General features: G+C 50.7%; 1 protein-coding gene across 5 annotated transcripts in view; it reads right to left on the bottom strand.

The window, feature by feature from the left end:
• Positions 1-1,284: 1,284 nt before the first annotated feature.
• MSRA (methionine sulfoxide reductase A) overlaps positions 1,285-16,586 on the bottom strand; it is a 373,391-nt gene continuing 358,089 nt past the window's right edge. For all 5 annotated transcript variants that reach the window (XM_067040008.1, XM_059071369.2, XM_067040010.1 and 2 more), the window contains one exon: positions 1,285-2,053. In XM_067040008.1, coding sequence (XP_066896109.1) covers positions 1,889-2,053 — 165 coding nt within the window. In that variant the 3' untranslated portion in view covers positions 1,285-1,888. The remainder of the gene's footprint in view (positions 2,054-16,586) is intronic.

The following is a 16,586-nucleotide window of genomic DNA, read 5'->3' as shown; positions in this document are numbered from 1 at the left end:
TGTGCACAGCAGCACTATTCACAATAGCCAAGACATGGAAGCAACCTAAATGTCCATCAACTGATGAATGGATAAAGATGTGGGGTGTGTGTGTGTGTGTGTATGTATATATATATAAATATTACTCAGCCATAAAAAAATGAAATAATACCATTTGCAACAGCATAGATGGACCTCGAGATGATCATACTAAGTGAAGTAAATCAAAAAGAGAAAGACAAATACCATATGATATCACTTATATGTGGAATCTAAAATATGACACAAATGAACTTATTTTCAAAACAGAAACAGACTCACAGACTTAGAGAACAAACTTAACGGTTACTAAAGGGAAAGGGGGTGGGGGAGGGATACATTAGAATAAAATTTTTTAATCCTATTGACATGTCCTTAGAAGACTCTGCACGGTCTGGCTCTTCCTACCTCTCTGAGATACTTCTCCCCAATACCTTCCTCATTCACACTATTGCAGCCCCACTGGCCTTTCTGTTTCTCAAACACCACAAAATCCCCCCTGTCTTGGGCCATTTATACTTCCTGGTCCTTGTATTTGGAAAGCTCTTCCTACAAGCAACCACAGTGGAGACGCTGACAGTGATTAGGGATAGCTACTCCACTTAAGTGCTCTTGAGGTGTTTAGGGCACAGCAGAATTCCAAGAGGGAAAAGAAAGGGATGGGCTATATCCAGGGGGAGCCATGTCTTATTTCCTTCCTGCCCCCAGAGCTCCGCTCTCCTCTCCCAACTCGTGTGTCCGTTTCTCCTTTGCATCATTCAGTTCTCAACTTACGTGTCACCCCCTTACGGACCTCACCGCTTCACCACCTCCCCTGACCAGCGGCGGCTAACACAGCTCTGAACACAACTCCACAGCACCCAGACACAACTTAACGTCTTACCCTATTCACCATCTTCCTATCATTTCTCAGGACCAGCAATTATCTTACTTATTCATGTGTTTACCTGTTTACTGTATACTTCCCCCACCCCTGGTCTTGAATATGAAGACTCTTAAGGGCAGGGGTTCCATGTATCTGCTCTCCAGAATAGCCGCTGATGTGGCAGCTGTAATAGGCGTGTTGAAAACAGCTATTATTACTAAAGTTGCAAGGAGCTCGAGGTGCACCTGCTTTCTAAAGATTTCAATCAGATTTCCCGTTTGGGGGAAAATGATTCTTAAGACTTTTTCCCTCGCAAGCCCTTTGAGAGCTCTAAAATTTATCTTACAATACTTAGAAATATCCTACCCAAACAAGTAAAAGACAGATGAGATATCAGACAGTTTGTATTATTAGACTGTAGACTTTTATTAGAACAAGCATTTCTCATAGCTGTGAGCAAAGCGTTCAAATTCATCAAGCTAACTCACATCTTTTCTCTGCCACGAGGAGGGCCGAAAAGAGGGAGAAAGCCCTTTACACACGTATAGATCAGTTGAGCAAAGTATTTCAGTGAACGATTCATTGTGGCTATAAATGTTTGCAAATTTTAAGGCACTGGAGGGCAGGAGGGCTTGTGAGGTGGGACAGGGCACAGATAAAGGATGCCCCATCCCCTCCGACAATCTCCCAGCTTGGTTCCCTAGCATCCGTGGCAGGCACCCAGGCACAAGAAGGGTGAACACGGATTATTCATTATTCTCATTCAGACACCAAATGATCCCCAAAATTTCACAGCTCTCCTCCCACCACAACTTATTAGAAGATAAATTACATGTTATCAGCTTCCACTGCACTTCATGTAAATTACACCTCAATAAACCAGATTTTTATGAATGCCTTTGTGCACTTCAAAAAGCACCTGATGTGAATGAACCACAAAAGAATTGCCTGATCTGCTGGAAGCATTTTTGCTGTGACCTCAAGGGCTGACCATGTGGGGAGAAATTACTTTTTAATACCCAGCGGGCAGGACACTCCGGTGCCCCCGAGGCCGCAGTACCCGTTGGGGATCTTGCTCAGGTACTGCTGGTGGTAATCCTCTGCGTAGTAGAAGGTCTGTCCCTCCCGGATGTCGGTGGTGATCAGGCCAAAGCCGCGCTCTGACAGAACCTGTGGAGGGAAAGGCGCCATCAGGACCCGAAGCGCAGGGATCCTGGGAAGGAGGAGGGCCAGGAGGTCAGGATGCGAGGGGCAGACGCGCGGCTGGGGGTGCGCAGTGGTCCTTGGGGCCCAGGCTCGGCCGCTTCCCTGCTGGCTTATTCTGGGCAACTGTCTCCCTTCGTGTGCCCCAGGGCGCTGGGGTCTGAAATCCGGGTTGGGTTTGATTGGGTTTGGTCCTGACTGTAAGTTATGCTCTACCCTCTCCACCACCTCTGCCCCCGTGGGTGTCGGGAGGCCTGGTTTGGGCCCTGTGGGTCTGTGTGAAGCCACCCTGTTTCCAGGGGAAGCAGCAGGGCCGCGCGGCTCCGCGGCTGCCCTGGGGAGGCTGGGGTCCCCGAGGGGCTTCGCGCCCGGCCGTGGTGAGAGGGGATGGCCCGGCGGGAGGGGGCGGGGAGGCTGCAGCAGCACCCAGTGCCGCCCCCTCTGCCCCCTCACAGGCTGGACAGAGGATCCGCCTCGCCGGCTGTGGCTCTGGGCAGCGGGGACCCTGCCAGGATGCCCTGGAGGGCAGGGGCCACCTGGGGTCCGGGCTCTGCCTCTCCAGGCTGGAGCCTCTGGGGAGTGAGGGCAGGGGAGGACGTGGCCTGAGGGCCTGGTCAGCTCCTCACCGCCCTCTGTGACCCAGTTTAAGGCCTGGTGGCATCTGCTGCCAGGCCAGGAACACATGTAAACTCCAGTGGGGAAGGAGAGCGGAGCTATTTGGGGCAGGAGACGGATGAACAACTAGTCATTGTTCCCCGTGGATCTTAGCCCGTTTCCTTTCCCTTTTGGATCTCAGCTGTGCCCTAATTCTTTCCTGGTACAGGCCGCCCGGGGTATCTGAGCGCAAGGCAGCAGAGACTCGGCCCGGGTTCACTGATCCCGTCTTGGACAGGGGTCCGTGGCTGAGCACCAACTTGTGTTTTCATGATGGAACTGACCAGGCTCTGACCGTCGTTGGTCCATTTAAGACGACGTCCTCAAATCGGCACAGCACCGGGAATCCAATTTAACGCTCAGCACGTGTCACTGATTTTCCCTGAGAACCTTCACCTCTTCCTAAATCTCCGCCCAGCCCTCCGAGCCAGAATGAGGCTGACTGAGGATCTGACTGACGCCAGGCAGGCCCAGGAGGGGTAAAGGAAGGGTCCTCACTAAGGAGGGCGGGTTGGACCCCGCAGCTCAGAGGCGGCCAGTTTCCTTACAAGGGTTGGAAAGGAGAATGGCGAGCCATTCTGACTTCAGTTTTCCGTAAACGAGCAGTTATCGAGGGTTTACCACATTACATGCTCTGGGTTAACTCCAGCCTCACGGCAGCCGTCTGAAGGAAGTATTGATGCTATCATTATCGTCCACATTTAAAAGTCTGTGTCCGATACTGCGTCTTGGCCCCTGACATCCTTGGCCTGCCCTGCTACTGCATTGGCTGCAAGCTGGGAAACTGCATCTCCCAGATCCCACCGATGGGAGAAGGGCACGTGACAGCTGGCGGGTAAATGCAAGGAGAAGCTGCTGGAAGAGAGCAGACCTGGGCTCTGACAGCGCCTCCTGTGCTGCGGGCAGTCCAAGCCATCGCAATGATTTCTCGCCACTTCTGTCACTTCTTGGCATCCTGACATCCAGAGGTGCTGTTCCCTGACCTTCACTCCACCAGCCTTTCAAACGATTCTGGAAGCACCAAATTCCCTTTGTGAAACCCGCCCCGCTTAAAATATCTCCAACGCTTTCTGCTTCTGTGACGAACCGCGATGAACACGGCATTTAGTGCCAGGAATGCTTTCCGGAACCAGAACCTGCGAGAGCACGAGGACCCGGGACTGCTTAACCGTCTGGTCAGACTTCGAGTCGGAGTGACCTCCTCCCGCCTGGTCCTCTCCGCGGGCCTCCTCCCCGCTCGCCGCCCTCCCGCCTGCCCGCGTCTGTCTCCCTCACAAATGGCCATCCCCCTGGTACAAACAAGGACGGCCTTCCCGAGGCCCTGGAGGTCGCAGCCGCCGTCTCCAGAAGCTTCTTTTCCCCGAGGCAGGGAGGCCGGTGCCAGTGAGCGAAAAGCCCGGCTACCCTGCCCCTCTCACGCCAGCTCCGAGCGACCCCTGCCCACGACCAGCCCGGGGCAGCATCCTTCCGGAAGCAGCGGGGAGGGAGCATGCAGTACCAGGATCCACCACAAGATGGCAGGAAAACCGAGAATAAAAAGCGATGAAAACCCGCAGGAGACAGACCCGCGCGCTGCCCTCTTGCACCTCCCATTAGGCTGGGGCATTCTGGCCACGTCTGCTCTGCGGTGGACGTCGCCCCCGTGCACTGGGCCAGCAGCCTCCAGGCTGAGGCCTCACGTAGCACGGGGCTGTCCTCAACCTCGCTCTGTAACTGGGGAAAGGGGACAAAAGCGCCCAAAAGAAACTGGATTAAAACAGAGGAAGTGGGAAAACGAAAACCCTATCTTGTCTCTATTTCCCTCTTTCCCAGAGCCCCGGCCCTCTGCTTCCTCACTTGCATCCGGAGGGACACACACACACACACCCTAGAGCTCCTGGGAGAGCCGGCTGCTGGTAATAGCTCCTCCTTAAACACTGATCCCTGGGAGAACCTGCCGGCCCTTCCCTCTTCCTGCTGGGTCCCACCCCACCTCAGCCTCACTCCCTCCCCGTTTTCTAGCTCTTTCCTTTCCCTCTCTGTGAACTATTTTCTTGGGTCGTGTTGACCCCTACATATTTCCTGAACATTCCATTCCCTTGCACACGACCTCCTTAGAATGTTCCCTCTTCTCTATGGCACGAACTCCTACCCACCCCTCAGGACCCAGGTCAAATGTCCCCACCTGTATAAAACCTTTCCTGATTCATTAGGGCTGAAGTTACTACATCTTCTAGGCTCCCACGACACTGCCACCCCTTATGGCGCTTGAGACATCGCATTGTAATTATCCACTTCCACTCCCCTCTGGCATTACACGTGCTGGACCGCGTGCTCCTTGACAGTGTGGACTGTCTTGTTTCTCTACCTCATCTCGGCGCTTAATGTATCAATATAAGAAATGAGTGAACGAGTCTTGGGGATCTCTTGGCGCTCCTCTTAACCTTCGGGTTTCCACCTGGGTCCCTGCTGCTGCCTCAAGCCAAAGCACCTCCTTGGGGACCTGGGAAGGAGCAGCGAGGAGGAGCTCGGGGACCCAGAAGCTGAGTCTGTCCGTCACTTTCCTTGTCACAGACTCTCGGCCAGTTCCCCAGGGCAGGATTACTCTTTAGACCATGCGTTGCAGCGGCCGTGTCCGTGGAGAGAGGGCCAATCATCTTCCACAGAAGGATGCCCTCAGCATCACCTGCAGCTCCTGAAAAAGTCCTTGCACTCTTTGGGAGCGGGGGTGACTGAGGTGATGGGGTTGGTGGGCGGTGAAGACCGGGTTATAGATGGTCCCTCTGGACCCCAGAGTCCAGTGGTCAGTCTGGCCTCATGCCCGAGCTGTGCTGGCGCCGACGGGTGCACCTCGGTCTCCAGACCCTTCTCCTATAGCATCTCCGTATGCCAGGTCCCCAATCAGTTACTGGGGGTGTCACAAGTAGTTTGTGACTGACAACGGCTATGTCGTTGTTTGTAACTTACTTTTCCTTCACGAATTAGGGCAGATGGGAGGCTACCCCCGTCCTCAATCACTCGCACTCACCTGCCCACTCGCGTGGGAGCGTCAGGAGAGCTAGAACATGTGTGGCCTCCCCCATCGTCCACGACAGGGACCACACCGATGACAGGCCATTCCTGATTATAGAAATGATGAATCACATCACCCACAGAGGTTCCTGGTATCTTATAAAAAGGAAGCTGTACCCATGAGAGTGGGCTGCCCATAGGAAAATCATGGCAGATAAAGGGTTGAAAGCAGCCGCAGCAAACGCTCTGGCCTCAAGCACAGCCAACCTCTCGGGATGAATCCCTGGGGACCCCAGGCTAGTGGGCCCTGCCTCCAGACCGGGCTGACGTCGCCCCAGGAGACTCTGTGCTCTTCCTTCAGACTCTACGGAGCCACCTTTGAGACGGAGTGCAGAGCGTGAGGTCAAAGTGACCCCCCCCCCCCCGGATGGCTCAAACCCCCGTCATACGCCTCCAGGAAACACCCTCTCTCGCTGCTCAAACCCCAGGCCCACTCATCCTTCGTCACTCCAGGCCCCAGGGCTGTTCACCACTGCCACTCAGACAGGCGGCCCTGCACATCCGCCTGCCCTGCTCCGTTCCTCACCAGGACCAGCCCCCGAGGGAGAGCTACTGGGCCTAACTGCCCCCGGCTCCCAGCCCTCATTTTTCCACCTTCCACTCTTGTTGACGCCAAAACAGTTATCTAGAGCTCCTTGTTTGTTGCATTTTATTTTTATTTTTATTTTTTTGCTGATTTTTAAGAAGGAAGTAAGTGGGGTCTAACGGGAAATAACGCACATCAGTGTGACACCTGGTTCAGGATCTCTTGTGGGAGGGGCACCTAGTGGAACTGATCAGATGCTTTTCTCACAGACTCTTACCTCACCCTTTTCTTAGATGGCCCCAGGAAGCCTCCTATGCCTTTATTCTCTCATCATTTTCTTCCCGGAAGCAGCTTTTCTATCTGTAAAATGGGCACAATACTTCCCTCAATGTGCTATGATGAGAGTCCGAGACGGCGCGGAGCATCCTGGCACATTCTGACCACGTGGTGGTCCTGACCTACTTTCCCGTGAGTGCCCCCCCCCGGGGGGGGGAAAGGAGCCCATCATCTTGCCCTCCTCAGGCAGGCCTCCATCTCCACCCGCGGGCGTGCCCTACTTCTACAGCTGCACAGCCCATCTCCGTGGAGCAGGAAAAAGAGGTGGGGGGGAGGCGGTCAATAATCTGGGGCAGAGCTCCCAGCTCCCAAGAGGTGTCTCCAGCCCCAGCCTGTGGAGGAGGTGGCCAGGCCGTTCCCTTACAGATGTTCTGCCAGCGGGAGAGTCCCGGGCCCAACCCACCCTTCCAGGGCTGCCGGCAGGAAGCCTTTCTTTTAATAAAATTAACGCACACGTGACCTTTCTGCTTACTGTAACCCGCTCACAAGCTCACTGTTCGCGTCGCTGAGATCCTCCAGGTGCCCAGGGATACTCAGCATATTGCGTGGAAATGACAGACTCTGAGGCCACCCTGAATGTTGCCTGGAGGCCACAGCAGTGCAGGCCGTGCCGGAGCATCAACAGGTAGGGCGAGAAGTGTATCAAGGCAGAGAAGCAGCCTCAGTCCCAAGTCCTCGTGTCCGTCCTGAACTGCAGTGTCTCCAGGGGGCTTCCGCACGCGCTGTAGTCCATGCGAGGCTTTCACTGACTGAAGAGGGGAGGATTATCCTCTTATTTCTCAGCGGAGGCAGAGAGGAGGCTTGTCCAGAGCCACTCATCAACGACAGCACGAGAACCTGTCTCCTGACTATTTCCAGCACCGCCACAAGACCGCCGTGGCCAGATGAAGGAGCTACCCTCCCCTTAGAGAGGGACAGGTCACTATTACAAAACATCCAAAGGAGACCTAGACACTTATATTTGGATCATACTCTCCCCGCCCTGCTCACATCCCTGGAACTCAAAACATGTGACATATTGCTTGGTCATCTCACTGACTTTCTTGAAAATTGTGGGGAAATACACATAACTTCAAATTCTCCATCTTAACCATTTTCAGGCGTACAGTTCAGTAGTGTTTTGTACATTCACATTGTTGCGTGACTAGTCTCCAGAACTTTTTATCTTGCAAAACTAAAATTCTGTCCCCATTAAATAACAACTCCCCATTCCTCCCTCTCCACCGTCCCTCATAGCCACCATTCTACTTTCTGTCTCTGTAAATCTGACTATTTTAGGTACTCATAAATGGAATCCTACGGTGTTTGTCCTTTTGTGACTGGCTTCTTTCACTCAGCATAATGTCCTTGAGGTTCATCCATGCTGTAGCCTGTGTCAGAATTTCCTTCCTTTTCAAGGCTGAATAATATTCCGTTGCAGGTATGCATCACATTTTGTTTACCCCTTCATCCATCAATGGACACTGGGTTGCTTCTCATTGCTTTTTTTTTTTTTTTTTTTTAAGCTGTCAAATAACACAGCTTGCTGCATGACAAGCCCACTCCATGACAGTTACACAGATCCTTCCTGGCTTGTTTTTATCAGTTGCCTCCTGTTTTGACGTTAATCTCCTCCAAGGAAGTGCAAAAGGAGTTCAACAGTAAAAAGACTTTCTGCAAACATGTGGTTCGGTTATTCTTTATCTTGTCCCACCTCAACTGATGCCACCTATCAAAGACTGTATTGTGAAGAAGGAGAGCCAATCAGAGAGCTCCTCTAAGGCCCCCTGATAGACAGCTGGCATTGCCCGCCTCCCATCCACGCAGAGGGGTAAATGCCCCCCCCCCCAAATACTGAATTCCACAAACTTTCCAAGTATCACCTGATCCCAAGAGGTGGCAGAAGACCTACTTCAAGTGTCAGGAAAGCAGAGTTTGCATGTTAAATGCTAGGCTCCACATCGATTTTCTGATGGATGTCAGAGGAGGGGCTTGCAGGGCCCTCCAAAGGGGCAGATGCAAGCTTAGGACGCCCTGTCTTTCATTTTCTCATTTCATCATGCTAGGAATCCTGTAGGGGTGGGGGAACAGTTATTCTGACTCCACCCACAAGGAAACTCAAAGAGGTTAAGAATCACGCTCAAATTCATGTGCCTGGAGAGTTAGTGATGGGTCTGGGATAAGAATCCAGATCTGTCTGGCTCTGGATTTCATGCTCCTTCCCACATACATGCTGTCCCTGGAATCTGGAAATACGGGATGGGTGAGACCCCAGGGAGCTGAGTCTGCCCTGTCCTGCCACACATGCGTCTGAGGTTCAGAAGGTCAGTATGAACCCACTGGGAACCTCGAGCTGGAATTCTACAGAGCAGGACACGGATGGGTGAGGGGGTGGCTCTAGAGACACTGGCACACGTGTGTGTACACATGTGTGTGCGTGAGGATGTATGGACACGTTTGCATGTGAGTGTGTCCTCACACGTATGTGAATACAAGTGCACATGAGAATGCCAAGTGATATACATTCAACCCCCATGTTAGATGGAGTGACCTATGGACACCTTCTCTTTTTAGAAAGTATATCATCATAAAAAAGAAACCCCAATTTATGATAGTGGATCTTAACATCTTGGGGCGGGGCGGGTCATGGATTCCCTTGAAGATCTGATAAACACTATGGACATTCTTCCCACATAAACTCATGATCAGATATTTGCTTATAATTTCAAAGTATCCTATGACCCTTTGGAGTCCACCTATGGGCCCTGTATTCAGAACCTTTGGACACAAAAACTCATCACGGCAACTGCCCACACCCCCCTTCTTAGGGCGCTGGAACATGCCGGCGGCATGTCCAATGGGCAATGAGCATTTTCAAGACAGTTTGAAGTTTCAATGAGAAATGGCTCTGTTGACCATGAGAAAGTCACCAGGAATGGAGAAGGTACCTGATGAGTTCAAACCTCATCAGATGCATATTTTTTAAAGCCTCATTAAGTCTGATCCAAGCAAACCCCGTCTCCTCCACCCACCAAAAGAAATTAGCCTTACCTTAAGTGTTTGGTTTTTATGTAATTATTTGTAAAGTGTAAGTGTGTTTCATTTTCTTTTATGATCATTTTTAAAAGATATTTTAATGGTAAGAAATTAGCGTACCACCGGTCAGAATGGCCATCATCAAAAAAATCTAGAAACAATAAATGCTGGAGAGGGTGTGGAGAAAAGGGAACACTCTTGCACTGCTGGTGGGAATGTAAATTGATACAGCCACTATGGAGAACGGTATGGGGGTTCCTTAAAATCTAAAAATAGAACTACCACATGACCCAGCAATCCCACTACTGGGCATATACCCTGAGAAAACCATAATTCAAAAAGAGCCACGTACCACAATGTTCACTGCAGCTCTATTTACAATAGCCGGGAGATGGAAGCAACCTAAGTGTCCATCGACAGATGAATGGATAAAGAAGATGTGGCACAGATATACAATGGAATATTACTCAGCCATAAAAAGAAATGAAACTGAGTTATTTGTAGTGAGGTGGATGGACCTGGAGTCTGTCATACAGAGTGAAGTAAATCAGAAGGAGAAAAACAAATACCGTATGTTAACACATATATATGGAATCTAAGGAAAAAAAATGTCATGAAGAGATTAGTGGTAGGACGGGAATAAAACACAGACCTACTAGAGCATGGAGTTGAGGACATGGGGAGGGGGAAGGGTAAGCTGTAACAAAGTGAGAGAGTGGCACGGACATATACACACTACCAAATGTAAAATAGATAGCTAGTGGGAAGCAGCCGCATAGCACAGGGAGATCAGCTCGGTACCTTGTGACCACCTAGAGGGGTGGGATAGGGAGGGTGGGAGGGAGGGAGACGCAAGAGGGAAGAGATATGGGAACGAATGTATATGTATAGCTGATTCACTTTGTTGTAAAGCAGAAACTAACACACCATTGTAAAGCAATTATACTCCAATAAAGATGTTAAAATAAAAAAGAAATCAGTGTCCTAGAACTGAAATCCAGTTTATGATACTGAGCCCACAGGAGATTAGGGTTTGGTTTGGCTTTTAACAGATCAACCTGAGACTGCTGCCCCGCAGGCCCACCAGCTGTCCTTTAGAGGAAAAGGCTCCCGGCAGGACCCAAGAGACCCTGACGCTGGCCTGCACTCTGCCCTCTAGTGGCAGCAAGGAGCATATACAGGCACAACCCCTCCTTGGTTCCTACTTTGCCCTTCTGAACTGAGGGCCTTTCAGTTCGTTCCAGATCTAACTCCATCGAATCCCGTGCTGTTTCTGTCCTGCACGTGCGCGCGTGCACACACACACACACACACACACACACCCGTGTAGGTTTAATAAGCTCAGCCGATGCCAATGCCCAAGTCAGCAGTTTTATTCCATTGGCAGCTTCTGGCTGACCAGATTGCCATCAATCAAAACTTTGGAGAAAGGATATAAAGTGACTGGCATGGCTTTTAAATAAAACCACTCGAAAGAAAAACAGCATCTCTTCTGAGCTGAGCAGAGGCGCGTGTGTTGGCAGCTCAGCACCGTGCAACTGCAGCGGCGTGGGGAGCAGGTTTGCCACTGCCCACAGCGGTTCAGCTCCAGCCACAGGGAGGAGGTGGACGGGCTGCTCGCCTCCCTGTACCAGGGAGGCCCCTGGGACCACAGGAGCTCCAGGCTCTGGACCCACGGACGCCAGCCCCTGCAACCCCTCAGTGGCCGTCAGCACTTGCAAGGGCGAGCAGGAGATCCTGGGACAGAGATGTGACACGGACAAGGAGGGTGCTCGATGGGGCTGAAGCTTTTATGAGGCCCAGTCAGAGCTGCACTGACCCTTCCCAGCTCCGTGAAGCCATGGGAGGCACAGCAGACAGAGAGGTGACACAATTAGGTCTAATTTGGTCCATTTACCAAAGCTGCTTATGCAAATGGTGGCCTCTGGATGGAAGGGTTCTGGCTTCTGAGAGCAGCTGCAGCATCCTTGCGTTCTGTCCTTCCCCGGACTCTGCAGTCGTGTTGAGCTGCTCATGACTTTCGTTATTTATTCCTCTGTGTCCCCCCTGCCTGTGAGGTAAACCACAAGTGTCTGCTGACTGGCAAAGAGGTTTTTCTTGGTTTGCAGCACAAAATGATAGAGTTACGAGCCGAGTTCTGTCTCTGCAGAGAAGGGGACAGGGAAGGAGTTCGGTTTGGCCAGTAAGGATTCGAAGCTGTTCCCCCAGGCCCTCAGAGTGTGGACGATAGGCCAGCAGTTTGTTAGAAATGCAAGATCTGGCCCCCTTCCCGGACCTACTGAATCAGGATCTGAGGTTTAAAACCGTCTCCAGGCGATCCACGTGCGTGGATTTGAGAAACTGTGCTCTAGCAGACAAGCGTGGCGGACTGCGTTCATGGTCACCAGCAACGCTTGCCCTCCCCCTTGAGGTCAGGTTGCCCGTGTGACTTGCTCTGATCACCAGGATGTCCAGCTGGGAAGAGGGGTCCCGAAGGAGGTGGATGCTGGCGTGGGAATCTTACGACGGTGGTTGTGAGGCCAGTGATGGGTCTGCTCCGAGTACACGGCGGGAGGGGGTCATGAGGCATATCTGAGGGGTGCTGAAGGGCCTGGATGGGGAGCGGGGGAAAGCTGAACAGCAGGAAGAGATGAAAGCAGATGCGGGGAGAGAGGCCTTCGGAGGCATCAAGTTTATGGCCTATTTTTCTGTCTGCTCCCATTCAAGGTAACCCAGCTACACACCTTCTGTCCATCCACTGCCCTGCGATCACAGGGACACGTGGGAACACTCTACAGGATTAGAGGAAGCGCTCGAACCCAGGCAAAGCTGGCGGATGCCTCTCAGTTTCATCTGCTTGGCCGCGGCCACGGCTTTAAGGCAAAGTGAGCCAAGGTGGGGACGATATGGCTTACTTATCATCCTTCACCTCCCCATACCTTATAACTTCCAAGCACCATTGCCTGGGGGCAAGAGGGACTGGGTCCTTCCTCATTTTCTACTGAGTGCCTTGAAAGGAGGAGCCCCGTGTCAGGCTGGGCCGGGTGGCAGCCCCGGCCTGGAAAGGAGGGAGGCTGAGCTGGGCACCCCAGCTGCAGGCCAAGGGGGAGAGGCGCAGAGCTGTGTGGCTGAAATGTGCCACTGCCCATCTGCTCTGGCTTCTGCAGCGTCTCCTCCAGCCACGAGGTGACCAGCATCAATCACATGTTCAAGGACCCCTGGGCTCCCTTGCCTTTGAGGTCTGCTGGTTTTTCTTTCTTTTTTTTTTTGCGGTATGCGGGCCTCTCACTGTCGCGGCCTCTCCCGTTGCGGAGCACAGGCTCCGGACGCGCAGGCGCAGCGGCCACGGCTCACGGGCCCAGCCGCTCCGCGGCACGTGGGATCTTCCCGGACTGGGGCACGAACCCGCGTCCCTTGCATCGGCAGGCGGGCTCTCAACCACTGCGCCACCAGGGAAGCCCGGTCTGCTGGTTCTGAAACGGAATTCAAGTGACTTTTCCTATACAAGTTTTCCTTTCATGGCTTCTGGTTTGACAGGAAATGGATCTCTCTCCCTCTCCCTCTCTCCTCTGAATATATCTCTAATAGGTTATAATCTGCTTTTTCATATCTGAAATCAATTAATGACAACCTCTGTTTCTGTTATATCCTTAGCGTTTAGTATACAAAAGAATCCACTTGTCACTTTTCAAGGAAGCCAAGGACACTGGCTTTCACCTTGTGGATGAAATGCAGATTTCTTTAAAAGGAAAGATCCTTCATTTTGAAAGGTTGACTAGGAAAGAACTTAAAGCAAAATGCCAGCTGCTTAAGTTTAGAACATTGAGTTCAGCAAGGCAAAGGAACTTTTCTGAGTACCACCATCTCTCAGTTACGTATGAATTTCAGGGATTCAGAGCCACAGGAAAGAATATTTGTCCCAGTGAGAATTGCAGACAGTGCAGCCAACCATCCTGATTTGCCCAGGACCAGGGGCTTCTCTGGATGCGGGGATGTCAGTGTTAAAACTAGGAAAGTCTGGGGTCAGTTGGGCTGGCTGGTCACCATAACTGTAAAATGGGCTTCCCTGGTGGCGCAGTGGTTGAGAATCCGCCTGCCGATGCAGTGGACACGGGTTTGAGCCCTGGTCTGGGAAGATCCCACATGCCGCGGAGCAACTGGGCCCGTGAGCCACAATTACTGAGCCTGCGCGTCTGGAGCCTGTGCTCCCCAACAAGAGAGGGTCCACGCACCGCGATTTAGAGTGGCCCCCGCCTGCCACAACAAGAGAAAGCCCTCGCACAGAAACGGAGACCCAACACAGCCATAAATAAATAAATAAATAAATAAATAAAGTTTTTTAAAAAAGAGTTCCTGTCGATTACACCTCAAGCACTGGGCGCCTTGTTTCACCTGTCTGGGTCTGGGCCTCCATTTCCCCAACTGTAAAACGAGAGGATTAAACTAGGAGGCCACCCTTCTGTTACCCATGTTGTCTCTCTGAGCCATGTGTTCCAGAGCCTTTTCTAAACTGTGCTTCTTTTTTTCAGATAACTATTTTATTGAGATATAGTCCATATACCATAAAATTCAGCCTTTTGAAGTTGACACTTCAGTGGTTTTTAGAATAGTCTCAGAGTTGTGACTATTTTTTTTCATTTCCACTGTTCAGACTGGACAATTCCGATTCCAATTAACCTAACTTTGTTCTTTCTTCCACCAACTCAGCACCTTTAGTGATTTTGTTTCTGCTTAAGTTATTGTACCTTTGAATTTCTATTTAGTTATATTTAATTCTGCAATTTCTATTTAGTTCTCTATTTTAATATAATTTCTATCTCCTTATTGATATTCTTTATTTGGTGAGCAGTGTTCTCATATTTTCCTTTCATTCTTTTTTTTCTTTTTTTTTTTTTTTTGCGGTACGCGGGCCTCCCACTGTTGTGGTTTCTCCCGTTGCGGAGCACAGGCTCCGGATGCACAGGCTCAGCGGCCACGGCTCATGGGCCCAGCTGCTCCACGGCATGTGGGATCTTCCCAGACCAGGGCACGAACCTGTGTCCCCTGCATTGGCAGGCGGACTCTCAACCACTGCGCCACCAGGGAAGCCCTCCTTTCATTCTTTCGTCATGGTTCCCTTTAGTTCTTTGAGTGTATTTGCAATAGTTGATTTAAAGTCTTTGTCTAGTAAGTCTTACTTCTGTGTTTCTTTGTTTGTCCCATAATTTCTTCTTGAAAACTGGGCATCTTAAATAATATAGTGGTAACTGAAAATCAGACTACCTTCCCCCTCGGTTTGTTGCTGTTGCTGCTGTTCATTTGTTCACTGACTTCTTGGACTAGTTCTGTAAAGTGTGTGTTCCCTTTCATGTGTGTCACTGGTATCTCTGCTTGGTCAGCAAATCATCAGCTAATGATTGGGCACAGGGTTCCTTACCTGTTGGGAAGCAACGAGACTTCTACCCTTTGGCCCTCTGTGTGTTGGAGCGAACACAGCTTCAATGCTTCAGTAGTTTTTTTTTTTTTTTAAGATGTTGGGGGTAAGAGTTTATTAATTAATCAATTTATTTTTGCTGTGTTGGGTCTTCGTTTCTGTGCGAGGGCTTTCTCTAGTTGTGGCGAGCGGGGGCCACTCTTCATCGCGGTGCGCTGGCCTCTCACTATCGTGGCCTCTCTTGTTGCGGAGCCCAGGCTCCAGATGTGCAGGCTCAGTAGTTGTGGCTCACGGGCCTAGTTGCTCCACGGCATGTGGGATCCTGCCAGACCAGGGTTCGAACCCCTGTCCCCCGCATTGGCAGGCAGATTCTCAACCACTGTGCCACCAGGGAAGCCCTACAGTGGTTTTTAACTCTGCCTTTTCTCTCTCTCTTTACTTGTGTGGATTTTTTTTTTTTTTTTTGGCTGCATGGCAGGGCTTGTGGGATCTTAGTTCACCGACCAGGGATTGAACCTGGGCCTAGCCATAACCCTAACCCTAACCCTGACCCCTGACCCAGGCCCCCGGCAGTGAAAGCACCAAGTCCTAACCACTGGACCGCCAGGGAATTCCCCTACCTGTGCGGGGCTGTGAGGTCAGCCAGAGGTGAGAGAGCAGGGCTCTCTCAGGTATATACACACTGCGGTCTGGCCATCCTTTCATCAACTGAAGAACATCTGGGTCGTTTCCAGTTTGGGGCTGTTATGAATAAAGCTGCTCTGAACATTCAGGTATCGGGTTTGTCTGAACTAAGTCTTAATTCTCTTAGGCAAAATCCTAGGAGTGGGACTGCTGGGGCATGTGACAAACGTACATTGAACTTGATGAGAAAGTTCCGGAGCGTTTTGCATTCCTACCGGCAATGTTTGAGAGTTCCTACTGCTTGGCATCTTGTCGGCACCTGGTATTGCCATTATTTTTTAATTTAGCCCTTCTAACTGGTGTGTAGCAGTCTTTCAGTGTGGTTGCAACTGGCATTTCCCTAATGTCTAATAATGTCAAGCATCTTTTAATGTTCTTATTTGTCTTGTGTATAGCTTCTGTGGTGAACTGTCTGTTCAGATCTTTTACCCATTTTTAAACTGATTTACTTGTTGTTATTCTTGAGTTTTGAGAATAAATATTCCAAAGTTGCATTTTGATTTCAAATGCACAACCCCTACCCTGAAACTCTGTGTTCCCCACGAGCATCTTGGCTCCACACCTGTAACATATTGTTTCATATTTTATATTGTATATAATGTCTGTATCTCTCTCTCTCTCTCCACACACACACACACACACACACACACACACACACACAGCACCTTAAGCAATTTTCTTTTTCAATTTAGTTCAAGAAACATGTATTGTGTCCCTATGAAGGCACCATACAACGTACCAGGGAACCAGCATTGACTAGCATATGGCCCCAGAAATTGGTGAACTTTAGTTTTTAAGAAATGTGGTTTTAAGTTGGATTAAACTGAGAAATACATAAGGAT

The sequence above is a fragment of the Kogia breviceps genome, chromosome 8 (genome assembly GCF_026419965.1).
Source record: "Kogia breviceps isolate mKogBre1 chromosome 8, mKogBre1 haplotype 1, whole genome shotgun sequence".
NCBI lineage: Eukaryota > Metazoa > Chordata > Mammalia > Artiodactyla > Physeteridae > Kogia > Kogia breviceps.
The sequence above is the reverse complement of the archived record's forward strand: the minus strand, read 5'-3'. Positions and strand labels throughout refer to the sequence as shown.